Below are 21,326 nucleotides of genomic sequence, written 5' to 3'. Positions count from 1 at the left end.
CCAGGTTGCGTTTGCTGATTCCATCGCAAAATGAAGAAAAACCGTGGAGAAACAGTGGAAACGGTCTAAACAGAGCGATCAAAAAAGCTTGCAGGTTACACACGGCCAGGATGCTGACCCCGTGACCCCGGAATTATGACGCAAAAACCGGTTCAATAAACCCTTTGCGTTCAGACCAGGTTTTTCGGTGGAAAAACCCCTCAAAAACCACCTCCCTAGGTGGTTTTTCAAAATCGGATTTAAACCCTTAAAAAACCGGTTAATTTGCGTTCACACCAGGTTAAATAAAAACCGGTTTTTGAAAAACCGGTTGAAACCGCTGAATATAAGTCTGGTATGAACAGGGTCTTACATTCAGATTCTCCGCAAGCCCTCAAGGTAACATATGATCTGAACGTACGTTCTTGTCGTAGGACAATTTACACACAGAAAAAATTCAATGTGCAGTTTTCGTACCTTCGCATGCATACACAGTTTTCATAATCATATGCCAGATTTTTGCCCGCGTATACATCAGGTCTAAGACAAAAGAACAGAAAACTCTTTTATAAGCTTCTAGCACAGATTCAAAGCACATTGTCCCCTTTGTTCTTGTAAAGAAGCCACTCATCTTGTGGAATACAAATGTACAAAAAGATTAAGAAAAGAGCCCAAGATAGGACGCAGTTCCGATAACTTTGATCGTTGAATAATAAAAGGCACGTGTGACAATAATATATAGTCAGCGGTCACAACTGTAGGGTAATACACGAGATATGATACCGAAGCTTTAATGCTATGGGGTTTTCAGTGCTACAGTATGAGAGGCCAGAAAGTATAAAGGACCAGGATCCTGGCTATATGTTACAAGTCTTTGAAAAGGTAATACCTGTTATGTGGCTCATACATTTCATCAGTTCAAAACCACAACAGCTAGGTGTAGAGAGATGAGCAATACAATTGTATGTACATGTACATGTAGCAGGGCTCGAAATTAAAAGTGGTCAAATGGCCTGACTGACCACTAAAATTTAGGCCGGGACAACTAAAAAGACACTTAAGGACATTTTTGGGACAATAGAAAAATAATCAACATCAGAATGTCAGCTCTTCTTTTGTTAGTCAGGCACACATCCCACAGGCCTGATGTAGTTGTTTTCTAAAAAAATTCTTTCCTCGTGCACAATATTATAATTTATAATTTATATAAATCTATAAATACAAAAACTGTATCGGAGAGTTCTTCTGAAGCTGGCTTGTGTAAAACCTAATCTGTCTTTCATTTGCCTAAACCTCATAACTTTTTTGTCACTTTTTCAAGGTGACATCATAAATAACTGCAAGAATAAGATATAACGTCTCTCGGAGGGTTTAGCGTTTCTTCGCCATCTCTACTACTATGACAATTGCGGGGGATACAAAATCCAGCGCTGCAAAGATATTTTTGACAATGACAAATCTGTGCCTTAGATCTTCGGGCAAAAATGGCAACCGTGTGTCACGTGATATCGTGTGAAACTACTCTTTGTCAGAAAGGTAAGAGTTTTCGCAGGGCTTGAAATACTGGGTGCATGTGCACCTTATTAGAGCACCCAAATTTGGAGCTGTGCACCCAATTGTTTTCTATTCTTTGCACCAGTGCACCAAAATATTTTTGTAGGTATTTTTATACTATCAGATATATGATAGTATACAGGATATTCATGGCATCAAAGTGTCAGAAAAATAATAAAATCTTTGTTATCATGAAAGTTCATCTGTGTAGTTATATGTTTAAAGTTAAAACTTTTGTTCCAACACAAAAAATTCTCTCACCTAGAGCTTTTGACCAGTCACTCTGATCTTCCTCAGTAGACTGACCCAGTGAAGCATGTCCCGTGTGTGGCTTCTTTGAAGTGTGACGTCAACACGTTGTGTTGGAACAAAATATTTGTTGTTGTACATGTACTTGTTTAAAATTTTGAAGTTAGCTCCCATTTCGAATTCAAGCTCAGAAGAGGATCAGTAAGATCTGTAAGTAGGACTTGGGTGAACCCGAGTGCACCTATTCCCAAAAATGCATTTCAAGCCCTGTGGTAGGAGTTTTCGGCACAAGATCAAGAGTTTCCGCCAGGCATAGATAGCGTTCTGGGTGGAAATGCCATAAAAGGACAGCGTGCACATAGTGGTGCATAAGTCACCTTCAAGGATGATTTAAACGGGATCTTTTGACCTTCTGCCGTCAGGGGGAATCCCATACATGTATTTCACCTGAAAAGTTCTGCCGCTCTGCTGCTCGGATCAATCAATGTTTCGTAACACAATAAAAGTTAGTTGCTTCGCTGACTTCCGTGCAACAGTGCGTACTAACTTTTGCTACTTATGAATGTAATGTTTTTTGAATCAGGGCTCTAAATACCACCTGCGTATGCAGGTTAGTACGGGTAAAGTTGGACCTGTGTGGGTATTTTTGATGTCTACCTGCACATTACCTGCACCAGCCCATGTACTGGGTTTACATTTAGGTGTATGTGGACTTTTGTTTGCCGCATTGACTGTGATAACCCGGTTTGTTTGTTTGTTTGTTTGTTTGTTTGTTTGTTTGTTTGTTTGCTTGTTCTAGTATGATCCATACCTTCTAAATTCTCAGCGGTGCAGGTAAAACTTGTCCGGTACAGGTAATTTTCAATGTTACCTGCACCAGTGCAGGTCTGCACAAAAAAGTATTTCGAGCCCTGATTGAATAGGTACAGGTTTTTTAGTACAGGTAAATACATTTGTAAACAGAATACAAAAAATTGCTACTATGTACTGTAGTGTGGATTCAGATTCTGATTCAGTGGAATCGATAACTGTCAAATTAGGCAAAAATGGATGATCATATAATATGTATCTGCATCTCTTTATTGCCAGATGGTGATTGATATTCAGAGATAGTATCATATATCCAGATTCTGCACCATTACCCACAGTTATGATTAGAAAGATAGGTACTACCATTAATGTATTAACAATTCAAAACCAGTTAAAAGCTTTTGGCCTCAGCTGCAGCACTGCATACCACAAAGCTTTGTAGTAACTAATTCATGGTAAAATACACTTTTATTAACAGTCACCTAGGAATAAGTAGGAAACTAATCAGTAGGAAGGCAGACGGGAACCCAACACTTGTTACCATGGTAACAGACAATCTGGTTCAGGTCATTGACACTTTTTATACAATTTTATTAACAGTCACCTAGTTATAAGTAGGAAACTAATCAGTATAAAGGAAGGTAGATGGGAACCCAACACTAAGTTACCATGGTAACAGACAATCTGGTTCAGGTCATTGACCTTTTTGGTTTGGAAAAGAAGAGGAAACGTAGCAAAAACAATATGATGTAGTATTGTTGTTGTATTCTACTAATTAGTTGGAAGGCAGACGGGAACTCAACACTAGTTACCATGGTAACAGACAGTCTGGTTCAGGTCACTGACCTTTTGGGTTTGGAAAAGAAGAAGCAATGTAGCAAAAACAACATCAACATGACATGTTTGACAATGTTCCACCTTACAATTACAAAGTCCTGCTGCTCAGTTGGCCAACTTCCATCCTCCTAACTATCGTCCTTCTGAGTACCCATATACTGTCATCGGGGGAGGTCGGCAGATTGAGAGCCTTCCGCTAAGCAACATTATTGAACAAATACGCCGGCAACGGGGGAAGTAATCTGGGGGCCCATAAAGGTGGTTAATCAATACAGTGGAAGTAGGAATGGATTTTCCACACCTGCTACCGGCTGCACCGGCCTACAAGGTGCAATGTTTTACCAATAAAGGGCCATTCGTCAGGGCAAATTACCTGGTACCGAGTCAGAAATTATGCCCACTTGTAGGTAAAAACTTCATCTAAGTCTGATTTGCAATGCCCTTACTGAGTGTTAGTGGATGACCTTATGGAAGTGTACTTTGACCATATGGTACACAGTGACTAATAGTGAGTTATACTTTTATATACTCATCATTGTGATCAGGGCTGTTACGAGTCACTGCAAGTTTCCTTCATTTCCCTTGTTGCTATACTGGTGGATAATAATGTTAGGGATGGCAAGTAACATACCGGTATTCCAACTACAGGATCATGATAAGATTAACAAATGCCTATACTAACACATTGGCAAATGCCAACTTTTAGCAGAAAGCAAGGTTTATTCGACTAGCATTTACTTTACTGTTGGGATGCTAACTTTTTTTTCTGACTATCAGAATTCTACATGATAACAGATTTTGATTAATTCAATCAGTACAGTCAAAAGTACATTTGAAATTTGAACTGAAAGAAAATGGCACAAACGGAGAAAAAAATTAAAATGTTAGTTTCCATCATTTGAGTTGACAGAATTTTGCTGCTCATGTCGGACAAAAATATTTCCCAACCCGTCATCTTTGATGGACAAATATTGATGTGTAAAGATATAGAAAGAAATGTTATTAAACTAAGCTTAGTCTACCAGCAAAACTTACCCCTCAATTCAATATGTAGGAAATAGCATTTCAGAGGGTCAAGATTTCAAAATTTTCCAGAGGGAGCATGCCACTAGGGTTGTCCCCTTCGACACACAACATGACATGTCGAACAAAATTGATTTAACAGAAGAAAAATTCCTGCACTGGCTAGAAACACCACTTAGACTGACATAAGAGCTAGGATCTGCTTGGTGACAAATCTTGCATGCGTACATGCCCCCAGCTTGTTAGAGGTTAATCTGCGAGTAGATCAGGAGATTGGTTGATCCGCACCGTGCTCATATCTGCAGGCGAAACACGCAGGAAAGCAGGCAGGCATTAAGAACCCAGCAAACACCACACCACAGATATGGGAGGGGTGAGCCAGCAGAGGTATTGATCTGAACCTTTATACTTGTGGTAATCCCAGTTTGCAAGGGAACCCTTCTCTCAACTTTATATGGCTAATGACGGACACAGGTACATGAGTTATTACTTAGTTACACAAAGTTTCCCCGATTGCTTGAGTGCACTCAGCGCAGCTAAACTTTGTGAAGAAACACAGTGTACAGTACAAGACTTACCAAATCACCAATCACACCTGGAAGGACCCTACTTTTTTCGTGCCACGCTTTTTCTTTTCGTAGCCAACCTAGTGCTGCATACCGGTTCACTGGACTTGGATCCGGACTTGTAAGAATGTTTAGGTTCAAGTCCAAAAAAAACTAACAGTCAAGAACCGAGTCCGAACTTATTACCATAAAAGACCATTTCACATACCCCTTTTCTTTCCAAACCACCAAAAACCTTCCGTAGATTGCAAAATCTTTGCTGCAAAATAAAGAAAACATTGCCATCGGGCATCGTCAAGTACCGGCCTCCATGTTTTGTGGCCAAAGTTTCACCCAGACAACATTGCAAGGTTGTCAACATGCAATTTTGTATATGCCATGGGTTTAGGTCCGGACTTACAAGTCTGGAACTGAACCTAAACCTCTGGACTTGAATCCGGACCTGAACCTAAATGTGGGTTTAGGTATGCACCACTAAGCCAACCCCCCACAAGGTTCAAAGGTCCATTTTTTATCTTAAGGTCCAAGTTTTTCCTTTAAAAGATGGACTGATTCCTATCAACAGCGGGGCTAGAATCATAGAAAAACTGACTCACTTGTCATTGAATAAAAAGTTATGTCTGATTTTTCCTTTGAAATCCTCTCAAAAATGCAGGAAACACCATTTCAGAGGGTTCAATTTTCAAAATTTCTCAGGGGAGCATACCCTGGGATCCCCCTATGAACCTCGCACCTTTGGCACTTGCTGGTCCCTCAGACAGTGTGGAGACATCGCAGAGTGGAATTCACTGTCACCAAGTACAGTAGGGGCATTGTCATTAGACAGCTTTAAACAATGTCTAGAGTTAGAAGTTCAAGGGTTAGGTGTAACAAGTCGATCGGTGTAATGTAGCCAGCTGCCGCCGCGCCGCGTGCCTGCGAAGCTGGTGTGTTACACCGAAAGGCGGTTATACCGGCTATACAGATACAGTGGGAAGAACCCCAATCATCATTCAAAATCCTTGCCATGGGCATGCTTTTCAATACATTGTATATATACATGAAATTGTAAGTGTGGTAGGGTCTTTAACGTGCTTGAGTGAGCAAGTACAAGAAGTGTGGCTCTCCTCAAACACGGAACCTCCAGCTTTACGTCACATCCAAGAGCACATTCCAAAATAGGTGCAAAGTGCCTTTCCCAAGGACACAACCATTATATAGCCACAAGACCACCTTGCCACCTCTTACGCACATGTACTTTTAAAATGTTGCAGTTCAAATTTCTCACTCTGCATCGACACACATGTACTTAATATGATATGGACATATTGTGTACTGAAAGCACACTATATAGTAGTAACCTTGGAGTTATTTATAAGGCAGCAACTTAGAGAAAATTCCAGCCACGTGCGTTATACATAAGCTGGGGCAAGTCGCTGCATAGGTTAAATATTCCATTTGGGCTGCAATACACACCGGAGGGCAAAAGATAGATCTCAGCACTTCCGGGCTAATTTCATTTCTACTTGCTTTGTCGGCTGAAAGATACTTTTTTGGTAGAAATCTTCGCAGTCTTGTGGGGCAGCAATTTTTTTTTTTGGGGGGGGGGGAGTAGGATACGCGATGTATCATACACCTAAGTCATTGTGCTGGTACATGTACAATGTACATGTATGAAGATGGCTTTTTTTAAGGAAAAACATTAATACATGTGTAATTCTAACATATACATGTATGTACAGTTGCAAATGACTATGGCTACATGTATTGATATACAGGTACACAAAATGTTGACCACTATTTTTCAAACGACTGATACATTCTATGATATGTTACCTGTATTCTAGCTTGGTGCCATCCTCCATTGTCACTGCCAGCTCCCTATTGTTGCCAGTTATTCTCCATACTCTTTTTTTTAGCTGACTGAATGCTTTTAACCGTATCTAAATTGTACTTTCATAGCAAATTAACAAGGTTGCGACATGTGCAGTACATGAACTTGATCTGAAGATAAAGTGCAGTTTAAGACATGTAGTCATGTACAATCAAAAGTTAAGATGTGCACAATCACAGATGTAGGATAAAAACCACATTTCGTGCTCTATTAATCCGGAATCACAACATTTACATTCTGCGGTCAAACTGTGTTTGTACAAATGTAAGGAAGATTGGGTACGTGCATACATGTATGTGTGACTCAGTCACTGTGACAGCCCACTTGAGGCAAGTAAGGCTTAGGGTCATCTGCATCAGACATGTGCTGCTGTAACAGAAGAGATAAGTGGAATCCAGGTCAAATAGCCCTAGCTGTAGACGTGTACATGTTCTTGATGAGCAGGTCAGACAGATGGTCCCACAGTCCTGATTCTTCTGATACTGTTGCCCTAATACACTGATACTGTTGCCCTACTACATTGTTGTACACTACATCTGATACTGTTGCCCTACTACACTGATACTGTTTCCCTACTACTACACTGAGGGTGTAGACATCCTGATCCACAGCGCACATTCCATCGTCTTTCGAGACGAAAGGATGCCAACAACAACAACTACTACACTGATACTGTTGCCCTACTACACTGATAGTTATACTGTTGGCCTACTACACTGATACTGTTGGCCTACTACACTGATACTGTTGGCCTACTACACTGATACTGTTGGCCTACTACACTGGTACTGTTACCCTACTACACTGATACTGTTACCCTACTACACGGATACTGTTGCCCTACTACACTGATACTGTTGCCCTACTACACTGATACTGATATATCTTCTAAAGACCCAAAAACTAGTGTGCGCGGGCGAATAAAAAATCCAGGCAAAAAATGCTGCTAAACGGTAAACCACAGGAATACAAAGTTGTTATTGTGAATTTGCATTGTACATTGTGACTTTTATGACAAACATGCTGATCTTTTGCGGCATTTATGAGTCACCACAGTGACTGTTCTTAAGTTCCGTGGAGCGTCTGCATCCTCTGTAATTACTGCTGGCTCCCTATTGTCGCTAGCTACCATGGAATATGGAGGATGACACCTATTTTTTGCAGAACAGACGAAAATCGATGTGGGTGTGCGGATGTCATCCATAAATTAAATCAGTGTGGCCTTAGGTATACACTGCAGGTAGACAATCACCAATCACACACTCTTTGGTCCTGTTCTTGATGCACAAATCAAAACAGTTTGATTCATATTGGTAGGATGCACAACGTAATTTTCTGCTAGAAATAACTATAGAATAGCATTAAAAGATAACACAATTTGCTTCGCACAGTCAACACATGGATAAACCACAGAGTTATTTTATGAATTACATGTCCACTTGCCTCTGGTACTGTTATTTTTCAAGGGGCAACATCGCAACAAAAGCGGATGCCTCAGGAGGTGGCAAATTGCTATTGTCTTGTCGGCGCGCAAAACAAACATGAAATCCGACCCTTTCACATTAACGCAAACGTTAACGCGTTACAAATAATTTCTGATGATTTTCTAACGATTTCCTAATGAAAATCTAACCACTTGCTAACGAAAATCTAAACATTTGCTAACAAACTTCTAACCCGTTAGTAACGGTGTACATGTACCTGGGTAGCTATAATGCGAACGGTACTGTAAATCTGATTACTTGTAAATGTTTCGATCTGATTCTTATTCGATTCTGTACCAGCTCTACTGTTTTGTTATATACATGCAAGTTACAACAACTCATTATGACCTCCAAAGCAGCTATATTGTATCATCAGATAAACCCCAAACGTAATAAAGTTTATTTCCAGCAGGATTTTATTTGCTTTCCATACACCACCATATGGCTTATACTTAATCAATACTCCAACTTACAGCCATCTTATAACAATCTTGACAGCACTTGACCTTCAGAGTGATGTGTGGGTCTATAACAAGTTTTTGGTCGCCAATCTCTCTCTTTTTATCTCAGTCATTGATCTTCAAGTGCAGCTGATGTTCTCCAAATTAAAGAACTGTGCTATTTCTTTACAGAATCAATACTTCTAATTATTAATGGGAAAATATAAGGAAAGATACAGTTTTTTACTACCGAGACTTAATGTCCAGAAAAAGGAGTTTATGAGCACGACCATGAATAGAATATGCAGTGGGAGAAATACTTTTTCTCAGTGTTCTGCAATTTTAAAATACGTTCTGCAAAATACTAGTACAATGTACTGTAATTCCTTATTTTTTCACGTTTTTTTTATATTTTTTTTATGTTCACTGTTTTCATTGTCACTTCTGTACCGTGAACTTATCATTACAGTTAACAAATAATTCCTGGACTTTCTCTTTCCTGCACCTGTCGGCACTGTGAATATATAGTTCCGTGAGACCTAAACTTTTGCTACAGTGAACATAAAGTGAATTACAGTATACATTTACAAGTCTGGACCTATACACAACTGCATATTGCCAAATATTTTACAAGGAATTTGAAAAAGTCCCATGCAAAATTACTTGTATATTAGAAAGTTAGTAGTGAACACAAAAGATGACACCATTGAACCCTAAGTCTGATTTTTATCAGTCTGCAGAATTGCAGGTTGCTTAATTTTTCTTTCTACAAAAGTGCATTATTGAAAATGTCTCTGCAAAATGCAGACAGCAGGTGGGTATTTCTAGCACTGACATTTCCAGGAGGATATGAAGTTTTTCATCAGATCCAGATGAATACAAGACCTGACTGAATATCCCCCTTCTGCCGCAGGATATTACAGAACTCCCTGCAGCTGACAGATATGATAGAGCACTGGGAGCGAAAATTCAACTCAGCTTTCTGCAGAAAATCCTGGCTGACCTTTTCGGTGACATTTGTGGAATGCTTCTGAAGGCAGAACTCCCCACAACTGCCTGGTTTAAATTCATGGAGTTAAAATGACCATCAACAAGTTTTGCTTGGCTGTCCACAATATAATATTGCATGCACCTTGACTGTAGTGTACATTCCTAGCTTAACAAACAATGGAGATCAGATGCAAGGGCTCGATATACATTGTACCACCTGCATATGCAGGTTAGTGCAGGTAAAATTGGAGGTATTTCTGATGTCTACCTGCACCAAACCTGCACTGGTCCATGTACTGGGTATACGCTGGTTAGTGCAGGTAAAACTGGAGCAATGCAGGTATTTTTTATGTCTACCTGCACCTAACCTGCACTGGTCCATGTACTGGGTATATGCAAGTTAGTGCAGGTAAAATTGGAGCTGTGTATTTCTGATGTCTACCTGCACCTAACCTGCACTGGTCCATGTACTGGGTATAGGCAGGTAAAATTGGGACTGTGCAAGTATTTCTGATGTCTACCTGCACCTAACAATTAAACATGCACTGGTCCATGTACATGTACTGGGTATATGCAGGTAAAATTGGGACTGTGCAGGTATTTCTGATGTCTACCTGCACCTAACCTGCACTGGTCCATGTATGTTTGTTTGTTGTTTGTTTTGTTTGTTTCGCATAACCGGTAAACCGCCTTTAGGCGTAACACACCAGTTTTGTACATGTGCGTACATGTACAAGCTGCGTAAGACCGGACTGTAAGGTTTTTGAACCACTCACACCGGGAAGATCCCCTACTCTTTTCGATAAGTGCGGTGGGTTCTTTAACGTGCATGGGGTGTGGCTCTCCCACACACGGGACCTCCATTTAACGTCCTATCCGAGGGACGTCCCTAGCCGAAGCTAGGTACTCATTTCCACCTGAGTGAAGTGAGGAAAGCCGTGTAAAGTGCCTTTCCCAAGGGCACAAGATCGGTGACATGGGCAGGGTGTGACATGGGCATGTGATTTTTATTTGACTGTCATTGACTGTCACCACCTATGAAGTATAAAAGAAACAATGCCCACCATTTTTGAACAGTTTGTATTGTGATCCATGCTTTCTAACTTCTGGTACAGCTAAAATTTGTCTGGTGCAGGTAATTTTCAAAGTTACCTGCACTCATATTTCAAGACCTGGATGCACACATACTCATGCTGTTTGGCAAATTTATATCTCTATTACGAATCTGTATGCTGAATACAATATTTCTTTCAGGTATGAAATACTAGGACATCAATAAAAGGACGCTAAAGGATCAGAGTTATTACTTAGTAACAATTTTCAACATTTGATTGTAAAAAACGTCAACTATGTACTGTGTAAAAGCTCTGACACTATTTCATATGCACCTGAACGATCGCAACAGAAGTCAAAGTTTGACAAAGTTGAGTCATAAAGGCTGGGCATGTCAGTCCAGAGGATGGCCCATGGCTCATTAGTGTCTGACAAATGCCTTCATAACCTTCCCTTCACAGCTGGCAGCAGCTTATATTGTGTAAAAATGGATATTGCGATTGTAAGTGGCATGTATTCCATCAGCATTCTCTGGCCACCTGACCACCGTTACCGAATTGTAAGGGTAATAAAACGGCACTCTTAACAACAGTTGTTTATGGCATGGATGGGTGCTTTCCACTGACCACGCACAACGCTTTTGTGGCTTACGTGTCAAGTTTTAAAGGCCCAATAAAGGGTCATTAACAGTAGGGACTCCATGCTAATCTGGACATTACCACACACCCTCCAGAGCTCTGTAAAAGTAATCCCTGTAACCAATGCTATTCATAGCCAAGGACAAGCTATAACACCACATATTCAATGACCTTTTCATGCAGTGTGAAAAATTACTATGAATTGCGCTCTCTTTTAATACGGATATGATACCTCTTTAGTGAGGGAGTTACATGTGTGAGGGAACTGAGGGAAATAATTCAAACAGTATAAGCAATACATGTATGAGTCAAAAACCTTGCAGAATGTATCGGTACTGCAGCGACATGCCAATTCACACCCTACGTCTACTGGTATATTACTATGCATCGTGTACATACATGAACACGAGCTGATCACTGATCCAGACAATTTGGCTCGACCAAAATGCGTTTTGACAAGCTCAATCCCTACACATCCCAGACGGCAATGCAATGATTTATGGCCTGTTGACAGTAATTGTAGTTGATGTGAAAAAGATACATATATAATTCAACATCCCCCAATGCAAATCAAAGTGGTAGTGAGTCGTTGTGGTATCAGGGACTAAAACTTGGCTTGTGCACTTATCCTGCTGATTTGTGCCACTCAATGAATTTTCAATCTGTGTTACTGACTTTGGAACAATACGCTAGCCTCCACTGGGCCTTCCTACGGGGTTACAGATAGTAGAATTTGCCAAAAAAGGGAAGAATGCAACAATACGGTAGCCTCCACCAAGCCTTCATATGGACATACAGAATGACAAACTAGTGGTAGAATTTGCCAAAAAAGGGAAGAATGCAACAGTACAGTAGCCTCCCCCAGGCCTTCCTATGGGAGTACAGATAGCAGAATTCACCAAAAAAGGGACGAATAATTGGCCAGGTGAGTCCGTCTGTGGGAGGGTTGATTTCCCCCTACTCCCCTTTAAAGTTTGCGTGCCTGGGCAACTGAACTTTATGGTGGCTTAACTTCCAAGGCCACTTAATTACTCTTCCTATTACAACACAGTGTACAAAATACTTCTTTGAATCAGGTTGCCCAGTAGGTAAAATAAGGCAAAAATTAGGTTGCCCATCAGAATTTTAGGTTGCCCCACCTATAAGCTACTACTTTCCTCAAATTAAGTAATGTTACATACATAAGCCTTTGACAATATTTCTAACAGCAGTTAGTTCACTGATACTAGTAATAGCCATTAATATCTAAAATTAAAAAGCATCTGCCGGATACAGTAGTGCAAGCCAAGTGGGCATGATTTGGGGGCATTCTTAAAATTCAGGTAGCACACTGGGCTACCTAGGTTCAAAAATTGGTTGCCCCAAGTAAAATTTGGTTGCCCGGGGCAACTGGGCAACCAGCAATTTTGCACGTTGACTTCAGCATTATGTCAAATTACAAATCTTTGGTCTATGTACCGCTAAATACCTTCTCAGCCAATACAGGACTCAGGAGCATAAAATTTACCAAAGCAAGAAATCTGTGATTCCAAACCTCTAGCAATTATCTACAAGTACTAATGTTCAAAATGACTGCTGACAATTTCAGACATTAAACTAGAAAGGCCGACATTTGCTTGAGAGCAAATGCAGCAGATGGCTTCACCACATCCCCCATACCGAAAATGGATCTATCCTACGATGGCTGCCAATAGTCTACACCCCCATGCAGCAATGGAACCTTCCAATGCCGGAAATAGCCAAAAAGCCCTATTTTACATAACTTTAAAGTGGTGTATGTCAAAATCGAGAATGACATTCTTTGGACATGTGTCCAAGGTATCCCCATACCAAATTTCAGGTCATTCAGATTTAATATTAGGGCACAGGAGCCAAAAATGTACATTTTTGGTCCGAAAATAGCCAAAAAGCCTTATTTTTCCCAATTATAAAGTAGTGTATGTCAAAAGCTTGAATGACTTTTTGTAGACATATGTCCAAGGTATCCCCATACCAAATTTCAGGTCATTTGGTTTTAGTACCTGGGAACCAGATCTCAAAATGTATATTTTTTGCCTGAAAATGGCCAAAAAACCCAAATAAAACAATTTTTCAAAAAAATGAAAAAAACGCGTCAGGGTGTTTGCCCACTCTACCTTCATGCCAAATTTCGTGTTATTTGGCCGGAAAATGGCAGAGATGAATCCATTTAAAGAAATGGCAGGAGGAGAAGGAGAAGGAGAAGAAACATGAGGGAACACAATATGTCTTCACCACTTTGTGGTGAAACCATAATCAAGATGCCATGTTTATACCAGTAATTAATGAGCATGTCGGCAGAACGTACTGTGCCTGCGCAGAACCCCGTATTTACTCGTTTTTCGTTGGGTTTTTGGTCAACGTTGCATCAGAATTTTGCCTGTTGCAGAGGATATTCTTTCTGACATAACATTTGGAAACTACTGTCGAAATGCTAACCTTATATGAGCGAATACAACCTTATATGAGACAATTCTGCCGAAATGCTATGTACAATACATTACGGTTTTCGCGCAGGTGCAGTACGTTCTGCCGACGTGCTTAATTAATGCTATATGACTTACTAGTAGAGGATGGCTGATATCACAATTACTGTATGATATGTCTTCCCCAGCCAGCAGCTACCTTTTTCTCAGTCCCCAAGGGAATTCAGACCTCCTCTTAGCAGCTAAAATTGATTGACAGCAGCACCCAACCCAGCAGTGGCAATTTCAAATCAACTGACATTGTGACAAGGATGTCTGCCATCAGCCTTTGATTTCATTCTAACACCAAGATAGCCTGGGTGCCATCCGATTTGTAACAGCAAAATTTTTCCGGGGTTTCGGGGTTGCCGTTACAAATTGGATGGCACCCAGGCTAACACCAAGATTGGAAACAACTTTAATTTTGTTACATACTATATTGATTTAATCAATGACCAAAACTGATGATGTTGACCCTCCATGCACACTGTACAATCAGTGAAGCACATTGACGTTGTGTAATGTACGTATCTTTACATTGCAACATATCTTTAATATGAACAGACACACAAGTGTACAGAAAAACATAAAAATTTAAGTACATTTTCAATGACACATTCCAAGGCTTGAAATACCCACCTGCTAGTTGTAATAACATTTTGATAACTGTATCTACACATGAAATTGCTGATAAGGTTGTAATATGGAAGGGAATAGTATAATGGGGAACACCACATAGGTTGTACTGTACCATACATATACAGATACCGGATACCGGTCTAGCTCAAAGCTTTGGGTCTAGCTTTAGCCATATGGAAGGCATAGTACATGTGTAGCTTATGCTACCAGTAAATTGATATTTGCAGTTTTCCTTAATGCTGACAATTGCTGGGGTCGTGCGGTGTAACGGCACAGCATACACTATACAGCTCGGAACCAAGAGGTCCAGGGTTCAAATCCTGCCAAGTCATATTTACCTTGTGCCCTTGGGAAAGGCACGACTTTCCTCACTTCGCTCGGGTGAAAATGAGTATGCCAGAATGATCATTATCATGACCATGGGCATTAACTTGATTAAGAAAACCATTTTTTTTAACAAATTTGCATTTTTGCAATGTAGGAAAACTAGATCCATTGAGCCCTACATACACATACACACATACAACTGGTAATTACTACTGTATAAGCTTCTATTTACGGTCAAAGTAGAACGTCAGAAACTGAAACATGAGAATACTTGTTTCTTCACATGACATTGGAACACAATATCATATTCAGATTTACGTGACCTTCTCCACGACCTATGCACTCACTACAGACTTGAATTTCGTGCCAACCCAACAATGTAAAGAGACACCAGAAATTGTACAACCCAATATTTCTGGCATCCCGAAACTTCGCATTTTGTAACTGGGCGTCAAATCATATGACTATCAGTTACACAAGCACACATGCTAGTAGTAGTACGCCTTGCACCAAGGAATAACAAAGCGATCTCACCATATACCGAAGCACACACTGTCTCACTGTGATCATTATAGAAGCGCAACCAGCGTTCTGAAGGTTGATCTCCACACACACACACGCACGCTGCGGTTCTAATATTCTGTGGATCGGCCCACTTTTTACTCCTCATGAGTTTTGGCACGTCCCAAGTAACCATAATTTATCGATGGAGCAACGAATAACGCACTGGGCCAGAGGATGCTCCTCACAACTCGCCCGCTCCTACAAAAACCAAGCACGCAACGGCGACGTCGTCATGTTGGTATGATAGCAGATGGCGAGTTCTAGATATTACGAGCAGAAGGAACCTACCTGCTCTCTCTTTCTTGCTCGATTTGCTGAAGTTTCTCTTGCACGAAGCGCCGGAAAATATCACTCACGTCGGCAGCCATGTTGGATGTGACGTAGGCAATTCGGACATTCCATAGACGCTGGAGGGGGTTGTCCAGCTGAAAATGCTGTCTAGTCCATGCTTCAGTTTCTATAAAATATTGTGCCTTAAATAGCTTGAACAATACTTTTAACAATTTTGTACAGTCAGATCGACATTATCCATCCTTTGTTTTGATAAAAATAAACGCATAGAAGTAGGATGACACCCCTCAGTATCGATAATGGAATGACCCCGGATCTAATATTTTGTTTCCCAGCAATAGTTTAGTGCACTGAGTGTTCAGTGTTCTCAATCAAAAATGAATAAAATTCTTACGTCATTGAAAGCTGCATAAGCACTGTGCTAAATTATGTCCTATCACCGATCACCGTTCCTTCCTCCTTTCGTCGCTTTGTTCCTTGTCAAATTGATTCTGTTCTTTACTGATACACACTTTACAAACGAGGGATTGAGCAAACTATTAAAAGTTACATGATAAATGCATTTCTTGGTTGTGTGTCTAAGTTGTATTTCTTAGTTGGCACCCTATACTTTAAAGTCCGATATAAGTGACCCTTGACCGCAATCAGTCTTGAAAAGTCCACACCAGTCCAGACCGTAACGTTACATGCAAATTAACGCCGACTCAGCAATGGTTTTTCCTTTCGGTATTTTAGTTGTTTCTAAGGTCTTTCTCTGTGGGACTAAAAATCACACCATACAGGTCGTTGAAATATATTTCTTATTTTCATGAAACTGGCCATGAAACTATGTTTTGTGGACAAAAAGACACAACTGAGCGGTTGAATTGCCCCAGCCCCAACCCCTTGCAGAATTGGCCGTCGCTTCCTTCACCGGGTTCGTACGGGCGGCCGTGTATTAAAGCACGTAGCCCCAGCCTCAGCTTTCAGAACTTACGGAAAGTCCCCTTTCGTAAGCAGAAAATTTTCGTAACCAGAAAAGTTTTACGGCAGAAAAGTTTGACTGGTAAGCCCCCACTCCCACCTGTACATTCAATCACGTGCCCCCTTGGAAAGTCCCGTTCACTAAAGATCAAAACAAGTTGCGTCGGACAGGTACAATGTATGACTTCCTCATTTTAAAGTTCGCTGCACTGCAGAAGCACAGTCTGCACGACCGTGGGAAATACAAGCTCACATCATCAAGCCTGTCTGTTTTTACTGTCAGAATCAAGACTTAAATCAGACCTCCAGTCGTGTATTAACTTTTCTTATCCTCAGACTGACAGGAGACTACGCCGTGAACGCGTGGCCTTGAAGCAACGTTGATACACAAAAGAGGAACAACAGAACAGGTGAGTTGTCACTAACATTTCCTTATAGATCACATTCTACCTAAACATAAATATTAACACATTCTGTATAAGTGCAGCCTGGATAGCAGATCCATAGCACGCCATGCCCAGAGTTATTCAATAGCCAACATGCGACGGCCTAACTCCGAGGGACTGTCACGGGAAATTTCCTTGGGGGCATGCTGGCCCTGGAGCCGAGGAACTGACCTGTGTAGGCCCTGGAAACAGTCTGTCACCCAGACAGGCTAGCTTATAAGTGGCTATGGTGACTTTTTTTTTCACGTGGTGTAAGCAATATCCTTATCCACAGCCACAGGGCAGGATCAGTACACTTCAGAGTGTTTTCTTTTGGACTAATCGCTCCAAAAGGGCATACCTGAACCCGCTGCCGGTAATTCAGCGGTTCCGGGCACTTCCTGAAGCAAAGAAGCCACTTTGTTTTCGTCAGTGTGTGTTGGCATTGTTCCAGATTTACCTGTCTTTAGCTCAGATGATTAGTAGAAGGTATTTTCAAATTTGATCTAGATATATTTCCGCTGCAGGAAGTTGTTAGACACCAATCTCGCCCGTAATAGATTTTTGCGTAGTTAAATGTCATAATTATCATACCACTGTTCATCATCGTTTACTACTGGCATTACCCGAAATTGGCATCGCTTTGTGTTGACATTTTTACCGCATTGCAGACTAAAGCTGGTAACTCTGGTAGTTCGGTGCGCCCAAGAAGCAATGAAAGGCCTGGGTACTTGCACTAGACCCTCAGGCCTTGCACAGTGGGGTCGTGTGGCGTATACATGTATCGACAGAGCGCTCGACTCCGAACCAAGAGGTCCCGGGTTCGAGTACTGACATGGCACCTATCTTGTGCTCTTGGCAAAGGCACTTTACACACCTTTCCTCACTTCTAGATATCTCAGGTGAAAATTATAGTATTGTATTGTCCCCTGTATTGGTGGCGGCATCAATATATAAGATGAAAAGACTTGAGTGTGCCGTCACCACGTCTTGTGATTACATGTTGGAATATGTAAAAAAAAAAGACCCTCCTTTATGCCTGCAAAGCGAGGCTACAGGAAATTCGTGGCAGAAAAAGCGCTCGGACGTCCCCTATTTTGTGTCCCTTGGTTGCGCCTGCCTCAGTCAACGTTGCCAATGATTAGTCAGCATACAGATAACTTGTGCATGCCCGCCAATGGCAGAATGTTCTGAAGAGTTTTTATCACACATTGGAGTTGTTAAAATCGTCACTTTACCATTGTTTAAACTCATGTTAACCAAGCATTTACAAAACTTCAATCCGACACTTCCGCACGTTGTACAAGTACAAACATGAATACTTTCCGGCCAAGAGGAAGTTTGCCGAGTGCGGTGAACCACATTTTGCTACACGTAAGCAACCACCTGTTAGCAAGTAACGTTTGACCTTTTTGGTTGTTGAGGTTAGCCTCGGAAACCAGTCTATTTTGTGGGCTGTTAAAGTTAGCCTGGGGAAAGAATCCTGTGGGTTCTGGCCACACGTACTGCTTACGGTTTGCACAAACCTTTCTCGCGAAGTTTATATTGTCTAATAGGGCTTCTGGAGCAAGTATATAGCGAGTTTATATTGAAGAATCTTTGAAGATTGCAACACAGTTTGGAGCTAGAGGAACTGAATAATAAGTGTTGAGTCATGATGTTTACGGGGTTTTCACAAACTTTCCTCGCGAAGTTTATTGTTTGATAGGGCTTCTGGAGCAAGTATAAAGCGAGTTTATATTGAATTAAGGAAACTACTGTAACATAGTTTGGAGCTAGAGGAACTGAATAAAAAGTTTTGAGTCATGATGTTTACGGGGTTTTCGCAAACTTTCCTCGCAAAGTTTATTGTTTGATAGGGCTTCTGGAGCAAGTATACAGCGAGTTTATATTGAAGAATCTTTTAACAAAACTACAGTTTGGAGCTAGAGAAACTGAATACAAATAATGTTTACGGGGTTTGGACAAATTTCTCTCGCGAACGTCATCGTTTAGGGCTATACTGGAGCATAGCCTCCTTCGTAGACTTGTGGGGCGGAGGTGTTAATTTTTTTCGGGGAGCGACGCGAGTTATGCCGGGGAGGGACGGTTGTGCCGCCGAGGGAGTTTTGCCGGGGAGAGTTTTACGGAGAGTTTTTGGTCTGCGAAAGAGGCTAACTGCTAACTGGGGCACATGTAAAGCGAGTTTATATTGAGGTATCTTTTAAGAAAACTCTGTGAATCACACTAGATGCAGTTTGAGGAACTGTTGAAGTGTTGAGTCATCATCATGGGATCACCTGTGGGTCTTCCCCGGGTATGGAGATCCCCGTTCTCCTTAAGATAGGTACGGTGCCTGGCACGGGCTGGCTCAAACTCTCGTCTCACCTTACACATGTACAGGTGGCATATGGTCGGGGCCGGTTTCTATCATCTCTATCTATTCACCAAACTCTCTGCAGCTTAACTTTCGCCGTTCTGAGGGGAACGTTAGCAGTGAGGAAAATGGTGAGTGGGTACCTAGACGTCAACGACTTGTGGACTTTAAAATTTGCTTTCTCTCATTTCTTTGCAGAGAACGGATAAGTTCCGGTTTTTATGTTTGTACTTCTGTGAACAAAGGATACAATGGTAGTTGGTGATCATACAAGATATACGTTACAATTTCTCTCCTAAAAGTTCAATTCTAGTTGAATTTTGTATTGTTGGTACTCTTGTTGTAGAACTTGAGTCCACACTTTTACTTACTTTGGATGATGGCTTTGGACTTTTATTTTGTACTTATGGACTTTAAAATATGCATCCTCTTATTTCTTTACAGAGAACGGATAAGTTCCCGTTTTTATATTTTTATGTCTGTACTTTTCTGAACAAATGGATACAATGGTAGTTTGTGCTCACTCAAGATATACTAGTACTATGCCCGTTTCATTGTTAGGTCTCGGGTCCATACTTTATCCTATGTTGGATAACAGCTTTGGACTTTGGACATTTACTTTGTACCTATGGCCTTTAAAATCTGTATTCTCTCATTTCTTTGCAGAGAACAGAGATAACTTCCCGTTTTTATGTTTGTAATAAATATTTTTCTGAACAAATGGATACAGTGGTAGTTGGTGATCACTCAAGATATACGTATACCATGCCCCTTTTATTGCTGAGTCTCGTCTGTGATGATGCAAATTTTCTCCTTATAGTTCAATGCTTTGAATTTTGTTATTGTCCAAAGCAAGAAAACAACTATGGGCTGTATTTCGCAAGAGGATCAACAATACAAAGATAACATCCCTGTAACCAATAGCATTGACGTATTTGTAAGGACAAAGGCTAAACAGGTGTCTGTTTACTATCATGAAAGTTCATCTGTGTTGGTAGTTACATGTGTCTGTTTGTTCCGTAACAAACGTTTTTAAGTACCTCTTCCTGCTCTAGGGTATGTAAGGTCAAAGCTGTTGTTATACGGACATTTGACATGTTTGTAAGTCCTCACTTGTCTTAACATCTCATGATCCCGCAGTAGATGTTATTTGTTACATTCCGATTCCGACGTTCTTATCGAGATGACGATGGTGGTTGTTTGTTTGTTTGTTTATAAATCTTTTTTGCTTTGTTTGAGTGCGTGCGTGCGTCTCTCCCCCCCCCTCTCTGTGCCTCTTTCGCCCCGGCCACTCTCTCTCTCTGTCTCCCCGCTCTCTCGAGTGTGTTTATGTGTATGTGTTTGCTTTGTTTCAATCAGTTGTTCCTTCGTATTCACGTGCGTCATGGTCAAATATCAGGCATTGTTTATTACCGTGGGAAGTCCTTGAAAGGTGTAAAAAGAGGAACCATGAACTGATTTCCCATGTCAACAAGTCTAGTTTACTTACTTCACCCACAGAAGTATGCACGCGTGATAGTTGCCTTACGAATTGCAGCTTTATACTAAACCACCTGTAAGCAATGGTCGACAATTTGGTAGGATAAAACACTGTACAATTTTCTGTCTGTCTGTCTCTCTCTCTCTCTCGACGGTCCATCTCTCCCTCTCTCTCTCTCTCCCTCACTCTCTCTCTCTCTCTCTCTGGGGTGTCTGTCTGTCTGTCTCTGTCTGCCTGTATGTCTCTCTCTCTCTCTCTGTGTCTGTGAGCGTGTGTGTGTCTGTCTCTGTCTGTCTGTCTGT

General features: G+C 41.0%; 2 protein-coding genes across 2 annotated transcripts in view; one reads left to right on the top strand and one right to left on the bottom strand.

The window, feature by feature from the left end:
- Positions 1–15,898, bottom strand: part of LOC109464624 (protein SON-like) — a 95,711-nt gene extending 79,813 nt beyond the window's left edge. Inside the window, exon 1 of the mRNA XM_019761636.1 lies at positions 15,798–15,898. Within this exon, the coding sequence (XP_019617195.1) occupies positions 15,798–15,877 (80 nt within the window). The 5' untranslated portion in view covers positions 15,878–15,898. The remainder of the gene's footprint in view (positions 1–15,797) is intronic.
- Positions 15,899–17,048: 1,150 nt separating this feature from the next.
- Positions 17,049–21,326, top strand: part of LOC109464619 — a 13,882-nt gene continuing 9,604 nt past the window's right edge. The window contains exon 1 of the mRNA XM_019761632.1: positions 17,049–17,173. The gene's annotated coding sequence lies outside the window, so the exon portion shown is untranslated. The remainder of the gene's footprint in view (positions 17,174–21,326) is intronic.

This window comes from Branchiostoma belcheri, unplaced genomic scaffold, assembly GCF_001625305.1.
Source record: "Branchiostoma belcheri isolate BF01 breed outbred unplaced genomic scaffold, Haploidv18h27 scaffold14, whole genome shotgun sequence".
In the NCBI taxonomy this organism is placed as follows: domain Eukaryota; kingdom Metazoa; phylum Chordata; class Leptocardii; order Amphioxiformes; family Branchiostomatidae; genus Branchiostoma; species Branchiostoma belcheri.
This window is presented reverse-complemented; position numbering and strand designations above follow the sequence as displayed.